The sequence below is a fragment of the Atractosteus spatula genome, chromosome 9, assembly GCF_055471065.1.
Source record: "Atractosteus spatula isolate fAtrSpa1 chromosome 9, fAtrSpa1.hap1, whole genome shotgun sequence".
Classification (NCBI taxonomy): domain Eukaryota; kingdom Metazoa; phylum Chordata; class Actinopteri; order Semionotiformes; family Lepisosteidae; genus Atractosteus; species Atractosteus spatula.
Window position 1 is genome coordinate 22834582 of NC_142714.1, and position 18466 is coordinate 22853047.

Below are 18466 nucleotides of genomic sequence, written 5' to 3' on the forward strand. Positions count from 1 at the left end.
TTTCTCAATTACCTTTTTCTCAGAATGATTTAGCCATATCTTTCCCTGTAGTGGTGCCGTGCATGGGTTTTAGGCAGCGCAACTCTTCTCAAAATCCATCTGAGTCATAGTATCTCACAAGGATTGCGGATTGTGGATATAAACAACATATCACCGACTCAGACCACACAGTACAATCTTGATGTTGACTAGCCATATTCATCTCACCAGAAGGACTGAAATAAGTAAACTTTTAACTTTCCTTACTTGGATGTTCGACTTTACACATAAGTTTGAAAAGTGTTATCAGTGGCAATGAAAGCAAGCTTTCCTGTGAAAACAATAGGCTAGCCCCACTAAAATTATGCTGTAAGTAAGCCAAATGAATAGTTTTTTTTTACGCCAAAGAGCGTTTCATTGGGTTGCATGTAGTAGAGAATCACAGAACAGTTGTGGATACCTCTGTCTTCTGTGCTGTTAACTATTTATGTATTCCTGTTCCTCATTATACCACCATCACCCGTTGTATCTAAAATTACTTGTAAACATCACTGTTCCCCATATTTTTGTGGTAGATCTGTACGCTGATTTTAAAGCTGAGATGGGGCTGGTGGTTCTCTGTGTTGTGATGTTCATTGAAGGACAGTGGCTTGTTGGTGCAGATACTGTGGCAGGGTGTTTCATGGAAGTTGGATCATCGGATATTATTTCATATTTTCATTACGTCTTACGGAAATTGATCTTCCTGCTTAATGCGCATTGTAGAACAGTGACTTCTTTTGTAATACTCATGTGGTGTCCAGAAAGGCATCCATCACCTTGAACTATGGGGGTGTGTGTGTGAACATGGCTCACTGTACCCCAAAGGGCTAATCCGCAGTGCCAGATGAATCCTTTCCAGAAAATAGTGGGTTCCATTCTACAGTACAGAAATCCTTTTTGCTGTCGTGATCTTCACATACAGAATTAGCTCTGAATCCTGATACATCTACTACAGACCACGATGAATAGTGTTCAAGAATGTAGATTGAATATTGTATTTTTTTTACATTAAAAATATTTGTACTCTATACCCACATGATTTGGAGTCATTGATCGATGCAAAGCTCAACGGTCTGGCAACAACTGAGAAAATGAGATCCTGGGGTGTGCTCCTCCGACATGCCCAACTGTAACTGCATTGGTTCCTTGACCCTTTCGAAGCCTCGCAGCTCCTGATGGCACAGTTCAGTGGCACGTCTCTCTCTGCTGCTGCTGCTGCTAACTAGAGAGGCCAGGTCAGTCAGTCCCAGCCTGCCATTCACGCTAGTGCAGTCTGGAGCCGACAGCTCAGCCCGCAGTCCCACCAGCCACCCTCCCCTGTGCATTCGACTTTTTGAACAAACAAATTCCATGTCCTGGTGTGGAGCGGTTTCATTCATCCCGAGAGCCATTTAAAATGATTTTGCAGCCTGGGCCGTGTTTTTTTTGCAGAGCGTAGATCCTGGCATCCCATTCCCCGGGATGGAAAACCAAAGAGAGGGAGTCTGGTTCCGCACGTTTTCTTGACCTGAAAATGCAAGGTTTTAAAATTTCAAAAATGTCAACAATGGAACGTTTTTCCATCTGAAGGTCCTACTTTAAAGTGTGATATAAATTTCTCTTGCAGTCCTTGAGGATTAACTGGGGTTAAGGTAAAATTTGTCACCCGATATTATGGGGACAGCAGAAGAAATTTGAGGCTTCTGCCTTGCCTCTGGCACCAGTTTTCAGTAGCGCAAGCACTGGTTATCACATTAATTGTTAAACTGTGTGTTCCTTTCGTTTTTGTAAACTGCACAGAAGTACCCTTTTGGTTCCTCTTGGATTCAAAACCACGTACAGGCCTGTGCCATAACATTTATCTCCCCCAGTTCATGATGGCATACTGTAATTGTGGGGCTTTTCATAGTGAGTGATGATTGTCAGTTTTTCCACAAGACAGCGAGTTTGTGTCTTTTCTGTTAGCATTTCATACAGAATAAGTGCCTGTCCCTGTTCACATACTGTACCATTTTCTCCGTATGGCTTTCATTTAAGGGGGGAAAACAGTCTATATTAAACATAACACAGAATGATTGGCTGTATAGGAGTGTGTTAGGCAAATGAACATCTTCAGTAAATACGAACGTAGCGATTGTAGTGCCAGTGAAGGTTCGGGATTGCTGTAGCGAATGGAAATATGCGTTATGGACCCAGAGTTTGAAACAAACACAGCCGCAGGTACAAAAGTTCAGAGCAACGGTCTTCAAGGTAATACTTCAGACAGATTTAGGCAGAAACTTTAGTATTAAATGTTGAATGGTGAATGAATGGCATATGGCCATTTAATTACGTGTACTGAACTACTTTGCGCAGAAGAAAATGCTGCTCGAGAGACAGACTTCAACAGGAAGTTGGTTTCCCTGACTAGAAAAGGTACCTCGCTCTGTCATCTGAATTTTGTTTTTGTATGGTTTCAGAATTAAGGTACAAAATGGAATAAATAAAGTGGATAGATAGTGGGCTGTGTAGTGTTCCTTTTAACAAACCACGTTTTTCTGTATATTACATTGTGAAACTCTCTAAAAGTCAAAATGTCTTTTTCCATAGCAGTTTCTTTGAATCTACAGTGTGTAATTTTTTAGCACAGGCCAAAAGAGATGGTGGGTTTTTTTTGTTAGAAAGTAGGCCTTGACGTATCTAATGTTTTTGTGAAATATTTTCTTAATGTGAATTTATTTATGCATAGTTCTGTTTCCCTGTTTCTGAAATATGTCGAAATTGACATCTGGACCCACATGTCTCAAAGAGTCTCAGAGTCTAAGTGAATACTGATGTCTTAGTGACTTTCACAAAGCTTCTGAAGGGAACCCATGTGTTTGGTCAATCAAGCGGTTGTAAGGTGAGTCTATACATAAGGTTGTGGCTGGGCGATGGGGGAAAGGTGGGACGATGGAGCACTGGGTTCAATTCTGGACCTGGGGTGCTGTCTGTGTGGAGTTTGCATGTTCTCCCTATGTTCAGTGCTCTGGGTGATCTGTTTTGTTTCTCACAGTCCAAAAACATACTTGTTGATTAACTGGCTTCTGGGAAAATCGGCCCTGTTGTGGGTGTGTGCGTGTCTGTGTGTCATTCGAATGACTGGTATCCTATCTAGGGTGTACCCCACCCATTGCGATCCCTCACAACTCTGTATTGGAAGAGGCGTTTAGAAAATGGATGGAAGGGATGGGGGAATGCAGGTCTTGCATTCAGTAAAGACTTGATTTCAAATGAATCCGAGAGTTGTTTCATTTTCCGATTTCTACTGTCATGTTTAGGGTCCCGTTTTTCACCCAAGCACCAGGTAATTACAAAGCTGCCTACAACTTCTTTGGAAGTAATGCAACATGTTTTTTTCCCATCTTCAATACTGTCTTGAGTTTGAAGAAGCACAATAACGGAAAGACAATGTGGAGAAGCAATAAAAATATTAAGCAACGCTACAGTTTATAGTCAGAAGTGTAGAGTTCAGATCACGTGTTTAAATTGTATCATGCACTAGTTAGGCTTCATTTAGAATATTGTATAGAAACATTATTTCAGCCCAAGAGGTGGCATCCGCTGCCTGTGTGTTGAAGTCTGGGATTAGCTGCCTCAGGGTCTTTCTCGACTTTCGGTGCAACGGTGACTTCTGCAACCAGTCCCCCTTCAGGCTGATGTAGGCGTTAGTGAGAGATGTGCTTCTTTTCCCATGGGAGCTGGGTCCTCTAAGCGACTGAGAAACTTGAGAAGAAGACAAGTCCCGACCTGCTCGAAGGATGTGTGTCTCGCCCACCACCCCCCCCCAGCACAGGCGCCATTGCTGCGACTGCAGACGTGAGGGAAGCGTTTGGCGATGCCCGCGTGAGTGGGTGTAAAATTGAGAACCCAGAAGAAGTCCTTCAGAGGTCATTTTGGCGCAAAGTGGAAAGCAGCTGAAGTCAGCCCCACGGGCCTTTGGGAATGCATCAGCTTGAGCTGGCCGTGGCTCGCTTGGCAGGACTTCTACGAGCAGTCAGTCTGCATGTGAAATGTGGGTCTTCTTAGTAAGTTCTTCATTAACGCAGTTTATTTAATTGAGTGGATAATTGCAAACTGCGAGGAAGCAGTACATCTACTATATATGTGTGTTTATATGACCATACCGCAGTATTGCGTGGTATGATGGAGGTGATTATATATATATTTTTTTTTTCATCCCTAGGATACTCACAGCACATTACATACAGGAGGGTGCCCGTTCACTGAAATGTAGGCCCTACCTGGGTGACACACAGCAAAACCCAATATAAAGCAGAACAGGTGGAACAGAGAACTTGCTTCACTAATTTGAATTAAAGAGATTCATTAGATGATGCTTAGTGATCGGAGTTCAGTGGTGCAGCAAAATAATTCGATAATTATAATTTGGCCTTTTCACATCAAAGAAGGCCGCTTTTCTACATTTTCAAGTGTTTATGTGCACAGTATTGTAAATGTCTGCCCATTGTTTAACTTTTAACAGGACTTGAAAGCTCTTGAGAATGTACAGTATAACTACATATGTTCAAAATCATGCATATGATTTTGTTTGAATACAGAATGGTCCCGGTGTTTTTAAAACGGGGATATGAAACTTTTCGAGCAATAATGTTCCTGAATTTTTCTTTTTATGCTTTTAAATCGGTGATCATCTAAACAGATTCTTTACATTGTTGGTTTTAAGTCCAGAGATTATTTTCTCCTCTAAGTTGATGCTTTTCAGCTCGAACAGGCTGCCGGATCTTGTATGGTTTGTACAAAGGATTTGGCGATTCCATGTACTGCTCAAACCCAGTTCAGTGCTGCCACACAATGAGCTTTTGGTCCAATTCCCAGAGGTTCTTTATTTTTCTCCACACCTTTTCCCAAAATGATCTAATGCTTGTTAAAGCAATGTCCTATGCCATAGTAGAAATTAGCCTGGAAATCTGATGTATGGTTTCTGTAAAATTTAACAATTTGCATTTTGTGTTTTAATATCTTTTCATCTTTGCATAGGTATGCATTTGACAGTGTTGCATTTGGAGTAGACATCGGCGATTGTGGTGACTGCTGAAATGGTGAACCCTTTGGGGGTACCTTCAGTTTGTGAGGTTAATCTCTCTCTTTTTTTTTTTGCACTGACATGTCATTATTAATGCTAATTAAGGTTTTGGCTGTCTTAAATATACTTGTAACAAAAAGGCACAAACATCCCATGCAAGGTTATATTCTTTTCTCCCCACACCCTGTGTTTAGACCTCTATCGCAATGCTGTTAGCAAATGCTGTTTTAAACCTCTTGCAAAAATCCAAAGCTTTGGGTTCTAGAATGTTTTGCTTTGTGTTGGTGTATCTCATCATCTATACAAAAATACAAAAAAAAACCTAAATCTTTTGTGTACCTGACCTTCCACTCCTCCACTTGAGTATTTTGGCCTAAGCTTGGTCAGTATAATAAAAAGGACCCTATTGAGAGAGACAAAATCTGAGACTGATCCCTAAAGTTCTTACAGCAACTCTTAACACTTAAATGCCTACATCCCCACAGGGTAAAGTGTTATGATGAGTTTTTTGGGGGGGACTATTAACCCCTTGTATTGTAACTTTTCAGAACTGTGTAGGTATAGGTAAAGCACTTTGGGATCATTGTGATAAGTAGCACAAACTAAAAGCAAGGTATCGTGCCTTTAGAGTCGTAGTTGATACCAGGCTGGTTTTATTTCTGGTCAAGTTCTGATACTTCAGACTGACGTGTGAGGTCACAGTTCAAAGGGAACTTTTTCTTTCAAACTTGAGGTCATCTACCCGAGTATCAGAATGCTCCCTTTCTGACCTGGTTGTTGTAGAAGGAGTCAGTATTAATGGTGGTCTTCGGTTCTGTGTGTACTTTAGTCTGCTTTTCTGTGAGGTTCCTGGGAATGACATGAAGTAGAAACTCCAAAGGTCTACTTTGGCCTGCGTATGACAGGTGAGATTCATAGCACTTGAAGAGTAAACATGTGAAGTTAAGCTTCTATTTTATGGAAAAGAACTGACCAATAATGCAAACTATTGCAGTTTTGTAACCACATGAATTCATAACTGTCACATTTAACCCATTTATAATGACTGAACAGACTTTCCATATAATTTGTAATATTGTGAGCTGCTGTTATTACCCATGAAAGCATAGATGTATTTTGCTGCTTTAGTTCTTGCAGTCAGTATTTCACTTGTGCTTGATTAGCTGTGGGAATAGAAGCCTCAGTGCAGTCTGGCAGCCCAGCTGAGCCTGTGGAAAGGAGATTGTACAGGGCCTGTGGAGTGAGCTGGATCATTCAACCGAATGTGTGGTGACAACTGTACGCTGTGGGGCAGTGAAGTTTGGAACACATTGAAATGGGACCGCAGGGAAGTCCAGAGGGCCTCTTGTTACTGGCATTCACCAGATCGTCGACTACAGCAGCATGCTGCATGCCTTCTGGTCAGTAATGGTGATGGTGCCCTCTGGTGTGATCTGGTCCTTGTCCTTGGGGTACATGTTTTCATGGTTGTACGCTTTAGTGACGGGAATAGTAAAGTCAGTTGGTTTACTATGACCATTACACAAACAAAGGTGTGTGTTTAGCAGCCCAGTTCTGTCAGAGACTGAAATCCACTGGTACTGACCAGGAGGCAGTGGACACGGACTGGTAGTACTGAGGCCACGGGGTGGTGAATCCATGCGTTCCAGGCCACTGAGGACTGGGTAAGACCTGGCTGCTCTTGGCCATTCATGGCTCTGAAGGGAGAGGCTGGATGGCAGCCAGTCCTTTATAAATAACTGTCAGGGGAACATTCGTCAAGCAATTTTTCAAAAGCAGATTGAAAGTGCTTCTTGCAGTACACCACCATGTCATGGTGAAGAAGTCATAAGTGTTTATGGAGCTGCATAAACTTAGTTGGATTGTTGTCACTGTTGTACATAATTCTAACATACTGTCAAAGCTATAGGTGACTAGGAAGTGTCTCTAAGAGTTTAGAGTATGTAACGCCTGGCAGTGTAAACACTACCAGCTGCAAAGCAGAGGGGATGTTTGCTGAGACATAGGGGATATCTGATCAAAAACAAACCAAAGTAAAGTTTACTTTGGTTTACCTAGTTAATTAAGTTTTGGGTCAATGGCTGTCAGTGAGCCCTCCAGAAACATATAATATAAGATCACTGAGAGGAAGAGAAGAGGGAAGGAGAAGAGAAGGAAGGGCAGACCACAAGAGAGCGGAGTGAGGAGGGGTTGGAGCTAGAAGCTTGCGCCAGGTAAGAGCCCCGACTTCATGATCATCCAGACCAAACCTGATTGGAGCTAAGCATCTGAACCTTGCTAGAGAGAGCTTGCTTTTCTGTGCTTTTAGGGAATATGGGTTTCCTAAGTAAAAGATACCTTGGTTAAAGACCGCCTTTCCTGCCTTGTGTGTGCATTTTTAGAACAGGAAGATATGCTCCCATTTATTTTGTGGCATCTGGGTTTGCAGAAAGCAAGACTTAACTGTAGGTTGTTTTGCATTTATTTTAGAGGACAGCTTATCTCTTATTTAGGCCTCTGTAGATAGAAGTTAGGAGTTGATAGCAGTCTGGGGTGTTGTGGATGATTAGAATGTTAGGCCTCTGAAACGCCTTGTCTGTATAGACTGTAAATACAGTAACTTGTGTGTTGTATGTTTTTGTTGTGTGTAGTGTTTAACCACATGTTTGTTTAGCCAAGTGTGTCTGGATTATTACTCTTCACCAAAGTTATGCCAAAGAACAAAGAAATCACCTGCCTCTAATTGTACCAACCACTTGGGTATATTCTGCAGAAATCACTTACAAGTTGTGTGTTATGAATATTGATTTTACTTATTGACTAAACCGCTGATATTTACCATTTTCATTTGTAACAATACCATGGTGTAAATGACTTTGTCAGTGTCCTGTAGCTAGAGTTTTAGTGGCAGCAGCTCTGCATGTGGGAACTGAATTGTGATCCATTTACTTTTCTGAAATATTTAATAGCTTGGCTCTGCCAAGAGTGCAGCACTGTGATTAGCATAACTGCCTTACAGCACTGGGGCCCTGGGTTCAATTCCCGGGATACTACCTGAGTCTAGTTTGTGTGTTCTCCCCGTGTCTCCCACAGTCCCAAGACACACTATTATACATAATATTGGCTTCTTGGAAGATTGGCCCTGGTGTGAGTGTTTGTGTCCGTATGTGCCCTTTTAACGGATTGGTGTCCTGTCCAAGGTATATCCTGCTTTGTGCCCATTGCTTTCCTGGATAGGCTCTGGCTCCGCCGTGACTCTATATCAGATGAAGAGGTTTAAAAGTGAGATGGATGGTTCCGCAAGAAAGTGGATGTTTTAATCTTTTCCATCTTGCTTACCTACAGTACTATACCACTACTTTGCCGCAAACTGGCAGGGACAAAGATTACAAACATTTTTACAATAATTTATTTCAGTGACCTGTGCAAAACTATTAAATTAAGTGCAGCTTTAATATGTCTGATCTGTTCCCTGTGGACACCCTACTGTCACACCAAACAGAGCCTTATCTTTCATCTGTGTACTTAAAGTGAGTAATATGACATGCAAATTAAGTTTTGGCCAAATATAGAAGGTGAAGGGAAAATATTTGGTCGCATCAATATTTCAGTGAATCTTGTGAATTCCAATTAGTTTTAATCAGCTTGTTTACATAACATTTAGTAGCCTCTCACTGTCAACACGCAGGTATAGGAGAAAACATTATGCTCTTACATGTGTTGAATCAGTATGTGTACGAGCTTATTTGTAACGTACTAAAAGGGTCACTAGTGATTGCAAGGCTAGAAGTGTCAGTTCTGGAAAATATTCATTCTTAAATCTGGGGAAAGGAAATCCTGAAAACAGAATTGTGGAAATTCAAATTAAAAATCTTACTGGACTGTCAAAAAGATAATTTTGAGGATTCTGGACTAGTTCATTACTTTGGAGTTTTTTTTTAGATAAAATTGAGGCCGGTGTGTTGCATACCTACCTGTTCTGTCTTCATTACTAATGACAGAGCTCTTTAGCCAAGCACAGTGCACACAGATGGGGGGAGTATGAATACATTCTACTGAGAATTGTTTGACATCACAGTAGTTGGCAGGGAAAATATGGTACAATAAATAACTGCATAGTGATCATTCTTTCCTAGAAAGTCAGTGCTGTACATATTGAGGTGCACAGAACTGAGTCATAACTGAAGGAAGGGTAGCCTCTTGAACTACTTTTCCTCTCATTGGCCTAAATATTAGCACTTACAGCCAAATAGCTCATGAGACAAACAACTTGAACATGACTTGGGAAGCATTTCACGAACATGTGGAATATTTGCAGTCCCATACCAATTGCAGTCCTATATCGATTCTTCTAGCCAGATCATCTTCTTTTGAGGTCTCCGGTAGTGGTGTTTGCAACTGCAATTTGTTCCACAGGTTTTCACTAGGAATGAAACCTGGCCTTTGTTCTGACTATGAAAGTCTCGCTGAAGCTCCTCAAGACAAGTTCATATCCGTTCAATAGTCCCCATTATTTGTGCTTTGTGTTTCACATTGTTAATTTTTTTTATTCAGCCTAGGATAAATGGATATTTGTGGTTTCTTAAAACATCAGCACAGTACAGAGTGCAGATTATTACTGTTATGCATCCGGGTAGTGTATGTGTGCTTCTGAAAACGGCTGCCCATCTTCCAGTTCCTTTCTGTCACAAGGTTTTGGACAAGCCTCTGGATTATTAACCTCCCCGCAAGTCAATATACCACAGGATAGATTCCGATATCCTTTAATGAAATGGATTGGATGACTGGAGCAATTGAATTGATTATTGAATGTGCTTCCATCAAAGGGTTTTGGCCTAACAGTTGAGCACAGTGCAAATTCCTGTGATCTATTTCAAAGGGAAACACAGCAGATGAGGTGCTAATTAAGTCATTTTATTTCTGTAAAGTGTGAATCTCAAACCATCTAAACTTCAAAGCATGCTGATGGGTCTATTTGATTAGCTCATTTGAACTAGGAATTGTTACTGTCAACTGCAGTTCTCGGATAAAATTATAATAGTGTTTGCAGAGTTTAGCCTTTTCAACCTTAGCGCTCCTGCGATGAAGCAGAATAGCAGTTTTAGCGTTTCAGCTTTGCATCTTTTCTCACTGACATGAATTTAAGGAGGCATGCCTGTCATCTGACACCTGGTGTTGACATGTAAATAGAAGTGGGTGCAGCTGATGAAGATGAAATGGCTCATACTGCTGTGCAATTGGGAATCCTGTTTCTGTCTCCGGACACAGGAATGGTGACATCGGAGTACTGAAGAGTCCTCAGACTGCCCATCCTGGTGCAGAGCTTTGCTGTGAGCAATTGTAAATGACTGTATGCTCTTTATTTTAACTGTTCTCTGGGGAAGCTGACCACTTCCTAGACCCTTCTTTGTGCTTGGAATCCTTTAGAGGTCTTGGCAACTTTATGCGGATGTCCTAAATAAAAATGTTAAATACATTTAAAAGACAAATTTCCTCCCTCCCTCTTGTCTGATCTAGTTTTTTATATTTTTTTTAGATTACGTCTACTTTGAAAATTCATCGAGTAACCCCCTTTTGATAAGAAGGATAGAGGAACTTAACAAGGTAGGTGACTTATACCAGATTTCCTTCCTTCACAGACTCCTACTGTGTGTATGTCCTGTCCAGAGCCTGGTGTTCTACATTGGAAAGGATAAAGGATTAATTGAGATTGAGAGTTATTACGTGATGAAAATACAGAACGCCATCCACTCTACTTGGACAGAAACCCAAGCCACACCAGTGTCCTGGATCCTACCTCCCTGTGCAGATAAATAATTCAGTTTTACAGTAGGACACACCCTCTCCCTCCTGAAAAGGAGCATCTGCTCAGACTTACCATTTTCCTTTCTGCACATTTTGACCTAGTTTGTATTTTTCTGGGCCTTGCTTAACACGTGCAGTACTTCTGTGCGTCCTGAAGCCACTGTGCAAGCCACGCAGCCATGTAACTCTAGCTGTTTAACTTGCTTCAGGATCTAAAGATGACGGCTGTGCCAATACAGGTGAGGCAAGAAGGCACAGTCTCACTGATCATTCTTGATCAACCGTGGCACGTTTGCCGAGACATGAAACGGTGTCGAAACATAACTTGCTGCATTGGCTTTTTAGATTTGGACGGATCTTCTCCAATACACTATAACTACTACCCAGTATTTGTTCTAAAACTTCAACCTGTTCTCTAGGGTAGTGGCTGTCAAATCTCTGCACCTCATGGGCCCCTTAGTGTCAAATAGCAGTAGTCAAAACCCACACACGTGATTGATGACTTTCAATAATATGCATATTTCTATCTATGTATCGTATACAGCATATATGCTATGTATAATATATACTGTATTAGAAATAATGAACATAGTGGATGGATGGTGTAAATTATAATTCTGAAATATGCACAATTTATTAATACAAAAATATGCAAAGACAAATGAACCTTAATATCTTAATATGTTCTCATACTCTCATACAATTTATGGACTGTGGACTATTGTTCTTAATATCCTGTGATACTTTCTTCAGTTCCTCCACATTGTTTGGTTGCCTTTTGACTTTCTCAGCATCTGTGTAAACCAGTGTGGCTTTCATATTCGTATCAGGACTTGCTGCAGACCTCAACATCTGTAAATAGTGAATAGCTCAGACTGGGTTTGTCACCACAGTGTCTGTATGGGGTCGTGGTCACGTTGAAAGCCCAATGAGATACGTTCACATGGGATCAGATTCTCCGTCTACCTTTTGGCAGTCAGGGTGACTCCAGTTTCATGCTCCTGGCTGTCATTAAACCCTGCACTTGTAATGATCTTCCTCCATGCTGTACTGTGGCTGGTTTGCAGACTGTTAGTCTGCTCTCCAGTCTGCCTATGAAGAATCTGTCGTTGATTATTGCCAAACAGTTCAGTCTTGGACCTGGCAGTGAAAAGTGTTTTTTTTCCTAGATTTCTTCATTCCACTGTCTCATTTATGTTGCCCATTTCATTTGGAATTGGTTTCTAAGTTGCTTCATGCCCATTGAGGTTATTAATGTGCATTTTACTGTTCCTCAGTAGCAAGCAAGATCATGGTAATGTTAGAGCCCTTTCATTGCCTGTAACAACTGGGAGTTTCAGCGTAAATCCTTTGTTTTGTGGTGAAACACAGTCAGGCACTGCTCTGTTGATAGGGGACACTGTGAATTCCTCTGTTGTTTGAATTGTCCTTCCCAAGAACCATCATGTTTTCCACAATCATTCCTTCCATCCATTATTGGAAAGCCGTTTCATCCTGGTAAAGGTCAGATCAACCCACAGCCCATCCCACTAATGTAAGGCAGAGCGCGCCATTTCACCGCAGGGCACATACATAGACAGGGACACCAGTTAACCTAGCCAGCTTGCCTTTGGAAGTCTGGATCCGGGAAGAACATGTATGCTCCAAATAGAACATCAGGAATTGACTTCCGGAACCAGGAACTGTGAGGCCCACCCACAGAAAAAGTAAAAATTTGATGAATTCTTCAAAGATCCCAAATGCAGTTTGGTACAGGTAGAGAAGATGTCCAAGAACTGGAATGGAGTTCTAAAAACAGATCAGCAAGACTTGTATATGTGTGAGAGCTGAGATGTTTTTAAAAATTTTAATAGAAAATATCTTTAATAGGAGTAATACTATGGTGGGCTAAAGCAGGTGAGCAGGGTTCTAAGTAAAATGATTGTTTTCATTTTGTTTTAGCTAGAGGCAAACCTAACAAAAGCTTTAGGCAAACTGTAGCTGTTGCATCTTTTGCTTTCCTCCTTCTGTTGGTGGGTTTCACTGTTGTCCAAGCCTGTGGCCCTTTGCCTCATGTCCTGCGGCCCAATGGTTGAGAAGCTGTGGTCTAGAGTGCTGGTGAAACAAATCGCGAAAAGTCTTGTTCAGCGGTAGAGAGAATATCGGCTACACATCACTGGAAGCAGCATCCACTGGAAAAATTAATCAAGGGGATTGCTTCTAGACTGTAAACGTGTGTTTTACACCGTAATCCTTAGGATTTTGAGTCCTTCTTTCAGACGGCAAACGGCAATGTCGAAGCCAAGGTGGTGTGCTTCTACAGAAGGCGGGACATCTCCAGCACCCTCATCGCGCTGGCCGACAAACATGCAAGTAAGTGACAATTCCACAAGGGGCTGGGATTCCCCTCCATGTGCTCTTCCTTATTTCCGAACGGGCTGGGTTCGAGCTTGTGTACACGGATGAAGGGACCCAGCCTCAATAAATCTTAGTGATCGAAGTCCCTGTCAAGGCTGAGTGGGCGGATGCTGGGTCATTGTGTTTGACAGTGCACGTCTTGTCTTCTTGCATTAAACGTTACCCTGAGGTCAAGTGTCAACTTTCAGTCTCGTAAAACTGCACATAGGTTTAGATGTTGACAAAGTACAGAAAGAGGTATTGGATCATCTCCTCCAGTCATCTGCTAGTGATCTGGGATACCTCATTCCTCGTGCCAGTGCAGCCAGAGTGCCCTGTCCCAAAAGGCCTCTGCAGCTTTCTTTGGTCTAGTGGCAATCTCAAGTGTGCTTCTCCGCTGTACTGAGAGCATTGGGTTTAGCTCCTTTTTTAAGTGTGGCTGTTGTGGATCATTGCAAAGTTTAGACACTTGGATCTGAGAAGAATTTTCAAGTCGGGTCTGAAGGGCTTTCATATAACCAAGGCGTAAACACCTGTACATTGTAAAACATTGTGCCGCTTTATGTAAAGATGAACAAATACTCATATGTTCTCAGATATTTGAAAGTTGAGGACTTGTTTTAGGCAGAATACTGTATGTAATAATGTAGAACAGATTTTAAAAGTCCTGATAACGTGATGTTTGGATCTAAAATCTGATATCGTAAAGCAGCTTGTGAACACATTTAGAAAACTGATCTGTGAGACTTCAGTTTTTTTTTACTTTTATGCAATCTGTAGCAATCTTTCCTTTCATCCTGCTGTTAGTGTGTTTCACTGTTGTCCCGGCCTGTGGACATTTGCTTCTGTCCTGTAAGATGGAATGTAAAAATGGCCTCTGGGATCTTCAGTGCAGCAGGTGAAAAGCCTTGTTTAGACCATTCAGGTTGTCAGTGCCCATCTGCAGTGTTTGCCAGCAGGGGTGGTCCTTGGTCAGTGGAATTTGCCCTCCAGTCCAGTGGTGAGACTTGGGCAGCACTCTCAGCTGCCACTTCCTGTTCCTGTGAGGTGACGGTGACCTGGAGCATTCTTCCCTGAGCTGGAGCACTCTTCCCTGAGTGTGGACAGGAAGGAAATATAGGGTGTGTGAGGCGCAAAGCGAATACCGTAAACAAGGCCTGCTGTCCTGTCCCCTAGGTGAAGCGTCATTTTAGAGATAAAACCCAGTGACATTCGTGAATTGACAGAATATTCCAGTTAAAATAAAAGTTGGGCCATAAAGAGTTAAATTTGGGATTCAAAGCCACTGGCTGCCAACTTAAACTGAGCTGCTTCTGTGTTTTTGTTTCTTTTTTCAAAATGTTACAAAGAACACATTGCACAAACAATGACACACCACAAGAGTATCGACCGTCTCCTGTTTCTGTTGGGTAAAGTCTGCCAAGGTTAATATATGGGGAACTGGCATTATTACAAGCCTTGACTGTTTGGTGGCCTGGAGAGAAGGTTTATAATTCGATGATGAAGTGTTTGGATGCACTTGAAAAGAGTAGTAAAGGCTCCAAAGATGCCTGCATAACATTTGAAATGACCGTTCTCCAAGTGAGGACATCAGGAATTAAAAAAATGGTAGCTGGTCAAGCCCGGTAGAGGGGAATTTTAATTTTGATGAGGCTCCCTCCCCCCCTCCTCCCTGCGCTGGCTCGTTGGAGAGGGAACAGAGAGACAGACGCCGCTCCCTCCAGCAGCTGGCTGTGCCTGGGGTTCCCCGCCCGCACCCGGGCCCAGCCAGGCTGCATGGTGGTGACAGGAATCCAGTGCAATGCGCTGTGGTTGCTGGCTTAGCATCCCAAGGGGCGATGAAGCAACCACTCCTTCTTTAATGCATTTTTTTATAGGCTGCTGTAAAAGTTTTGAATCCCACGTTTAGAGATTGGGAGTGGCTCTTGTTTTTGTAGCTAAATGTACAACGGCGTAGAACAAGAATTATATGCAAATATTGGAAAGGTGTGATGGGAGTTTTGTAACTAAGCATCGGCCCCTCATGGCACCAGCAGTGCATCTCTCCCGCCTGCTGCAGGCGGCTTGGAAACAGGTCTTTGTGTTTAACACTTGTGGTGTTAAGATATTAGTTTTAGTTCACAGGGCAGGCCATGTCTAAACTAGGTCTTTGAGGCAGTGTTAGTGTGATAGTCACGGTTCCGCGCGGGGTCGTGCCCCCCGCCGCCCGTTCCGTCCCCCACACCTGGGGCGCGAACCCGGGTCTCCGGCGTAACGCAACAGGGCACCAACCGCGTGAGCTCAAGGAGACTTCCCCCAGCCCAGGCAGCCGAGGTTCCTGCTACGCGCAGTGAGGGCGCTGACGTCACCGCACTAACTCCGCTACATTAGATGGCACGTTTTTGCCTGCCGGGAGTGTTTTCCTTCTGTCCAATGGCTTGTCATTGGAGATATGACATTTTACATTTACATTTTTTAAAGACTTAGATCCCATTCCCATTCATTCAGCTGTTACCAAGATGTCTGCAGCTAAAATCCTGAAAAATCTACATTTTCATAATCAAATAGTACTACTGCATGCTTATTGTTAATAATAGTATTATTATTACATGTCTACCCGATTCTTAATTTCCAGTTGTTTTAAAACAAGACACAACTACTGTACCACTGAGACACATGGGCCTGCTCCCAAATTAAGGATCAGTAGACTATTGTAACCAGAGATCAATACAATTGATTTAAAAATTAGTGTATTGATCTTAGTGGGCTTCCTTTTTTAGTATGTTTTACAATTGATTGCTCTGTAGGCCTAATACTTGTAAAGCAGTGTGGACCAGCATTCTGGCAGCAGGATTCTGGCATTATAGCTTGAAGGTTGTGGGCTCAAATCCCATGCGACACAATGGGATTCACCCAGAATTATTCCAGTAAAAACTACCCAGGTATGGAAATGGGTGCAAATAAAAATAACTTTGGATAAAGGCATTGGAAATGATAAGAAGTTTTTAGTATTAGTCAGGGTAACTAATGTTAATTTTTATATAAGTTGCCCTGATAAGGGTGTCTGCTAAGCAAATAAACATAATCCACAGTCTAGAATCTGATGTAGGATGAATGTCTGCAGCAGTGTAGTTTCGCAAAGAGATTTTGTGAACTCACAAGAAAACTCTCTGTCCTTCAGTTTAATTTTACTTGTTTGATTTTTACAGGCAGACTGCTATCTTCAGCCTGGTGGTGCTAGCTTACAGTTAGGACAGCGATGGCTTTATTAAATAAAACTGAAAGTGTTCGTTCTTAGAGCATAGTTGTAGTTTCTAAGAACAAGGCATTCTGTTCTGTGTGTGATTGCAAGGCCTAATAGCTCATTGACTATATTTGGCAGACAGTGAGGGTACAATTAAAGTGAAAGAAACATCCCATCTAAGAAGCAGTTCCAACCAAAGGAGTAAAGGGCTAATCATGCTACTGTATATACGCCGCAGGCTTGCATTAATGTTAGTGAGAGATGTCCTCTAATCACGTGTAACTATAGTGGAGCTTGCAGTGATTCAGAAGATGAATGCTCCTGGTCAAGTGGGCGTCTGAGGAGCATGTGTGCAGGTAATTTATATTCCAGTGCTGTCCTGGACTCTTTCTTGGAAATTTGAGAATTTGCATACAATAATTTCAATTTGCATTAATTCTATAAAATCTGCACATAACCAGAATGGCGTACCTAATAAGGTACCTTAGGTTTTGTACAGTAGATTACTAGTTTGATTTTAATAAGACAGCAATCGGATGCATTGCCTTATAGCAAATAGTATAAACTGTTGTAAACAGATTAAATTGTTTATACCTTCCAAAACATGCATGACACCATAAGTCTTGCGTGGCTTGTAGCTATAGCTTTAGTATATTCAAGGTTATTTGTGAATAAAAGCTTGTGTTCTTGAAACTTAACATTTCAATATTAAGAAGAAACATTTTCACGAACTCGTTCATGGTTACTGCCATAAACGTATGAACAGTACATAAATTAATTTGTACTCCAGAGTCTTGGCTCCCTGCTTGCTCTTAGCACTGTGCCTGTTTGCCAAACTAGGAATAGTTGGACGCCACAATCCTTCATTGATGGCAAGCATGTACTGTGTGCAGAGCTAGATTTAACTGAGCTGAAGATTGTTAACCACAACTTTCAATTCAGCTGTGCGAAAAACTGGGATTGCGAGATGAATCTAGCCCGTGAGTGAGCCTCTCCCTGCTGCCTGCCCTGGAACCTGCAGTACTACCCAGCATCTGCATCGCGCTGCGCTCATTGTTTTTTCTCTTATGTATGAACACTCCCTGTTCCGTGTCAGCAATGTGGGGAATGACAGGCTGGAGACAACTCCACAGACTCCCTGGTGGTTTTGTTGCCAGTTTCATTACAGTGCGGCAGGATAATCATGGAGGCAGGGGTGGAAAGTGCATGCTGGACCAGAGGAGAGAGATTCATGTTTGTTCTGGATGATTACTACAAGTTTGTGTTTATTGTTGTTTCTTTCACTTCACCAATGTTATTTACATTCATTTAAAAGCCAGTGCATTAGAACTTAAATTATCATATAAGGGAGCATTACTTGTATCTTTTAACTATACATACAGTACTGCATACTAATGCATTGCTGTAGGGATGGATTTGGTTATATGAGAATTTGGCTATTCACAGTGGTTCTCTGCACCAAACACACACAGGTTAAACCCTACTGTACTCATTTCACTACTACTGTCATCCCTTTGTTCAACTGTATGAAGCACACTTTATTTTTACCCTTTTTAGTTTTAAACCCTCCAAAAAATGTGTCTACTAGATTATAAACCCGAAAACAAATAGAAACGTTTACTGCAGAAATTCTGAAAGGTCCAGGCTCAATACAAAGTAGAGAGTATTGTTCTTTAGTACTAACATGGTTGTTGCAACAAGGATTCTTTTACTAGTAGTCTTGTCTTGTCTTTACAAAGCATTACCTATATTCCCTAAACTGTAAAAAAGTGTTGGTCCTCAGGTGAAAGCAACAGTGGTTTTATGAAAGAGGCTGCACTCAGAATATGAGGTTTGTAAAACTTCACTACCCTTCATTTCAGTTTTGCATATTTTTATTATATGGCTGTTCTTGATGTTTCTTGTGCTCTGGTTGCATTAAAAGCACACATGTGTTCATTACAATCTAATTTATAATCTATTAATGCAATGTTTATAGAATTAATTTACTTTTTGATTTATAGATTCACTGGATTAGC

At 41.7% G+C, this 18466-nt stretch overlaps 1 protein-coding gene across 2 annotated transcripts in view; it reads left to right on the forward strand.

Moving 5' to 3' along the window:
• The window catches only part of mta1 (metastasis associated 1), a 68660-nt gene that overhangs the window by 11640 nt on the left and 38554 nt on the right, over positions 1 to 18466 (forward strand). For both annotated transcript variants that reach the window (XM_088925044.1, XM_088925045.1), the window contains exons 2-3: positions 10581 to 10648; positions 13108 to 13201. In XM_088925044.1, the coding sequence (XP_088781170.1) occupies positions 10581 to 10648; positions 13108 to 13201 (162 nt within the window). The remainder of the gene's footprint in view (positions 1 to 10580; positions 10649 to 13107; positions 13202 to 18466) is intronic.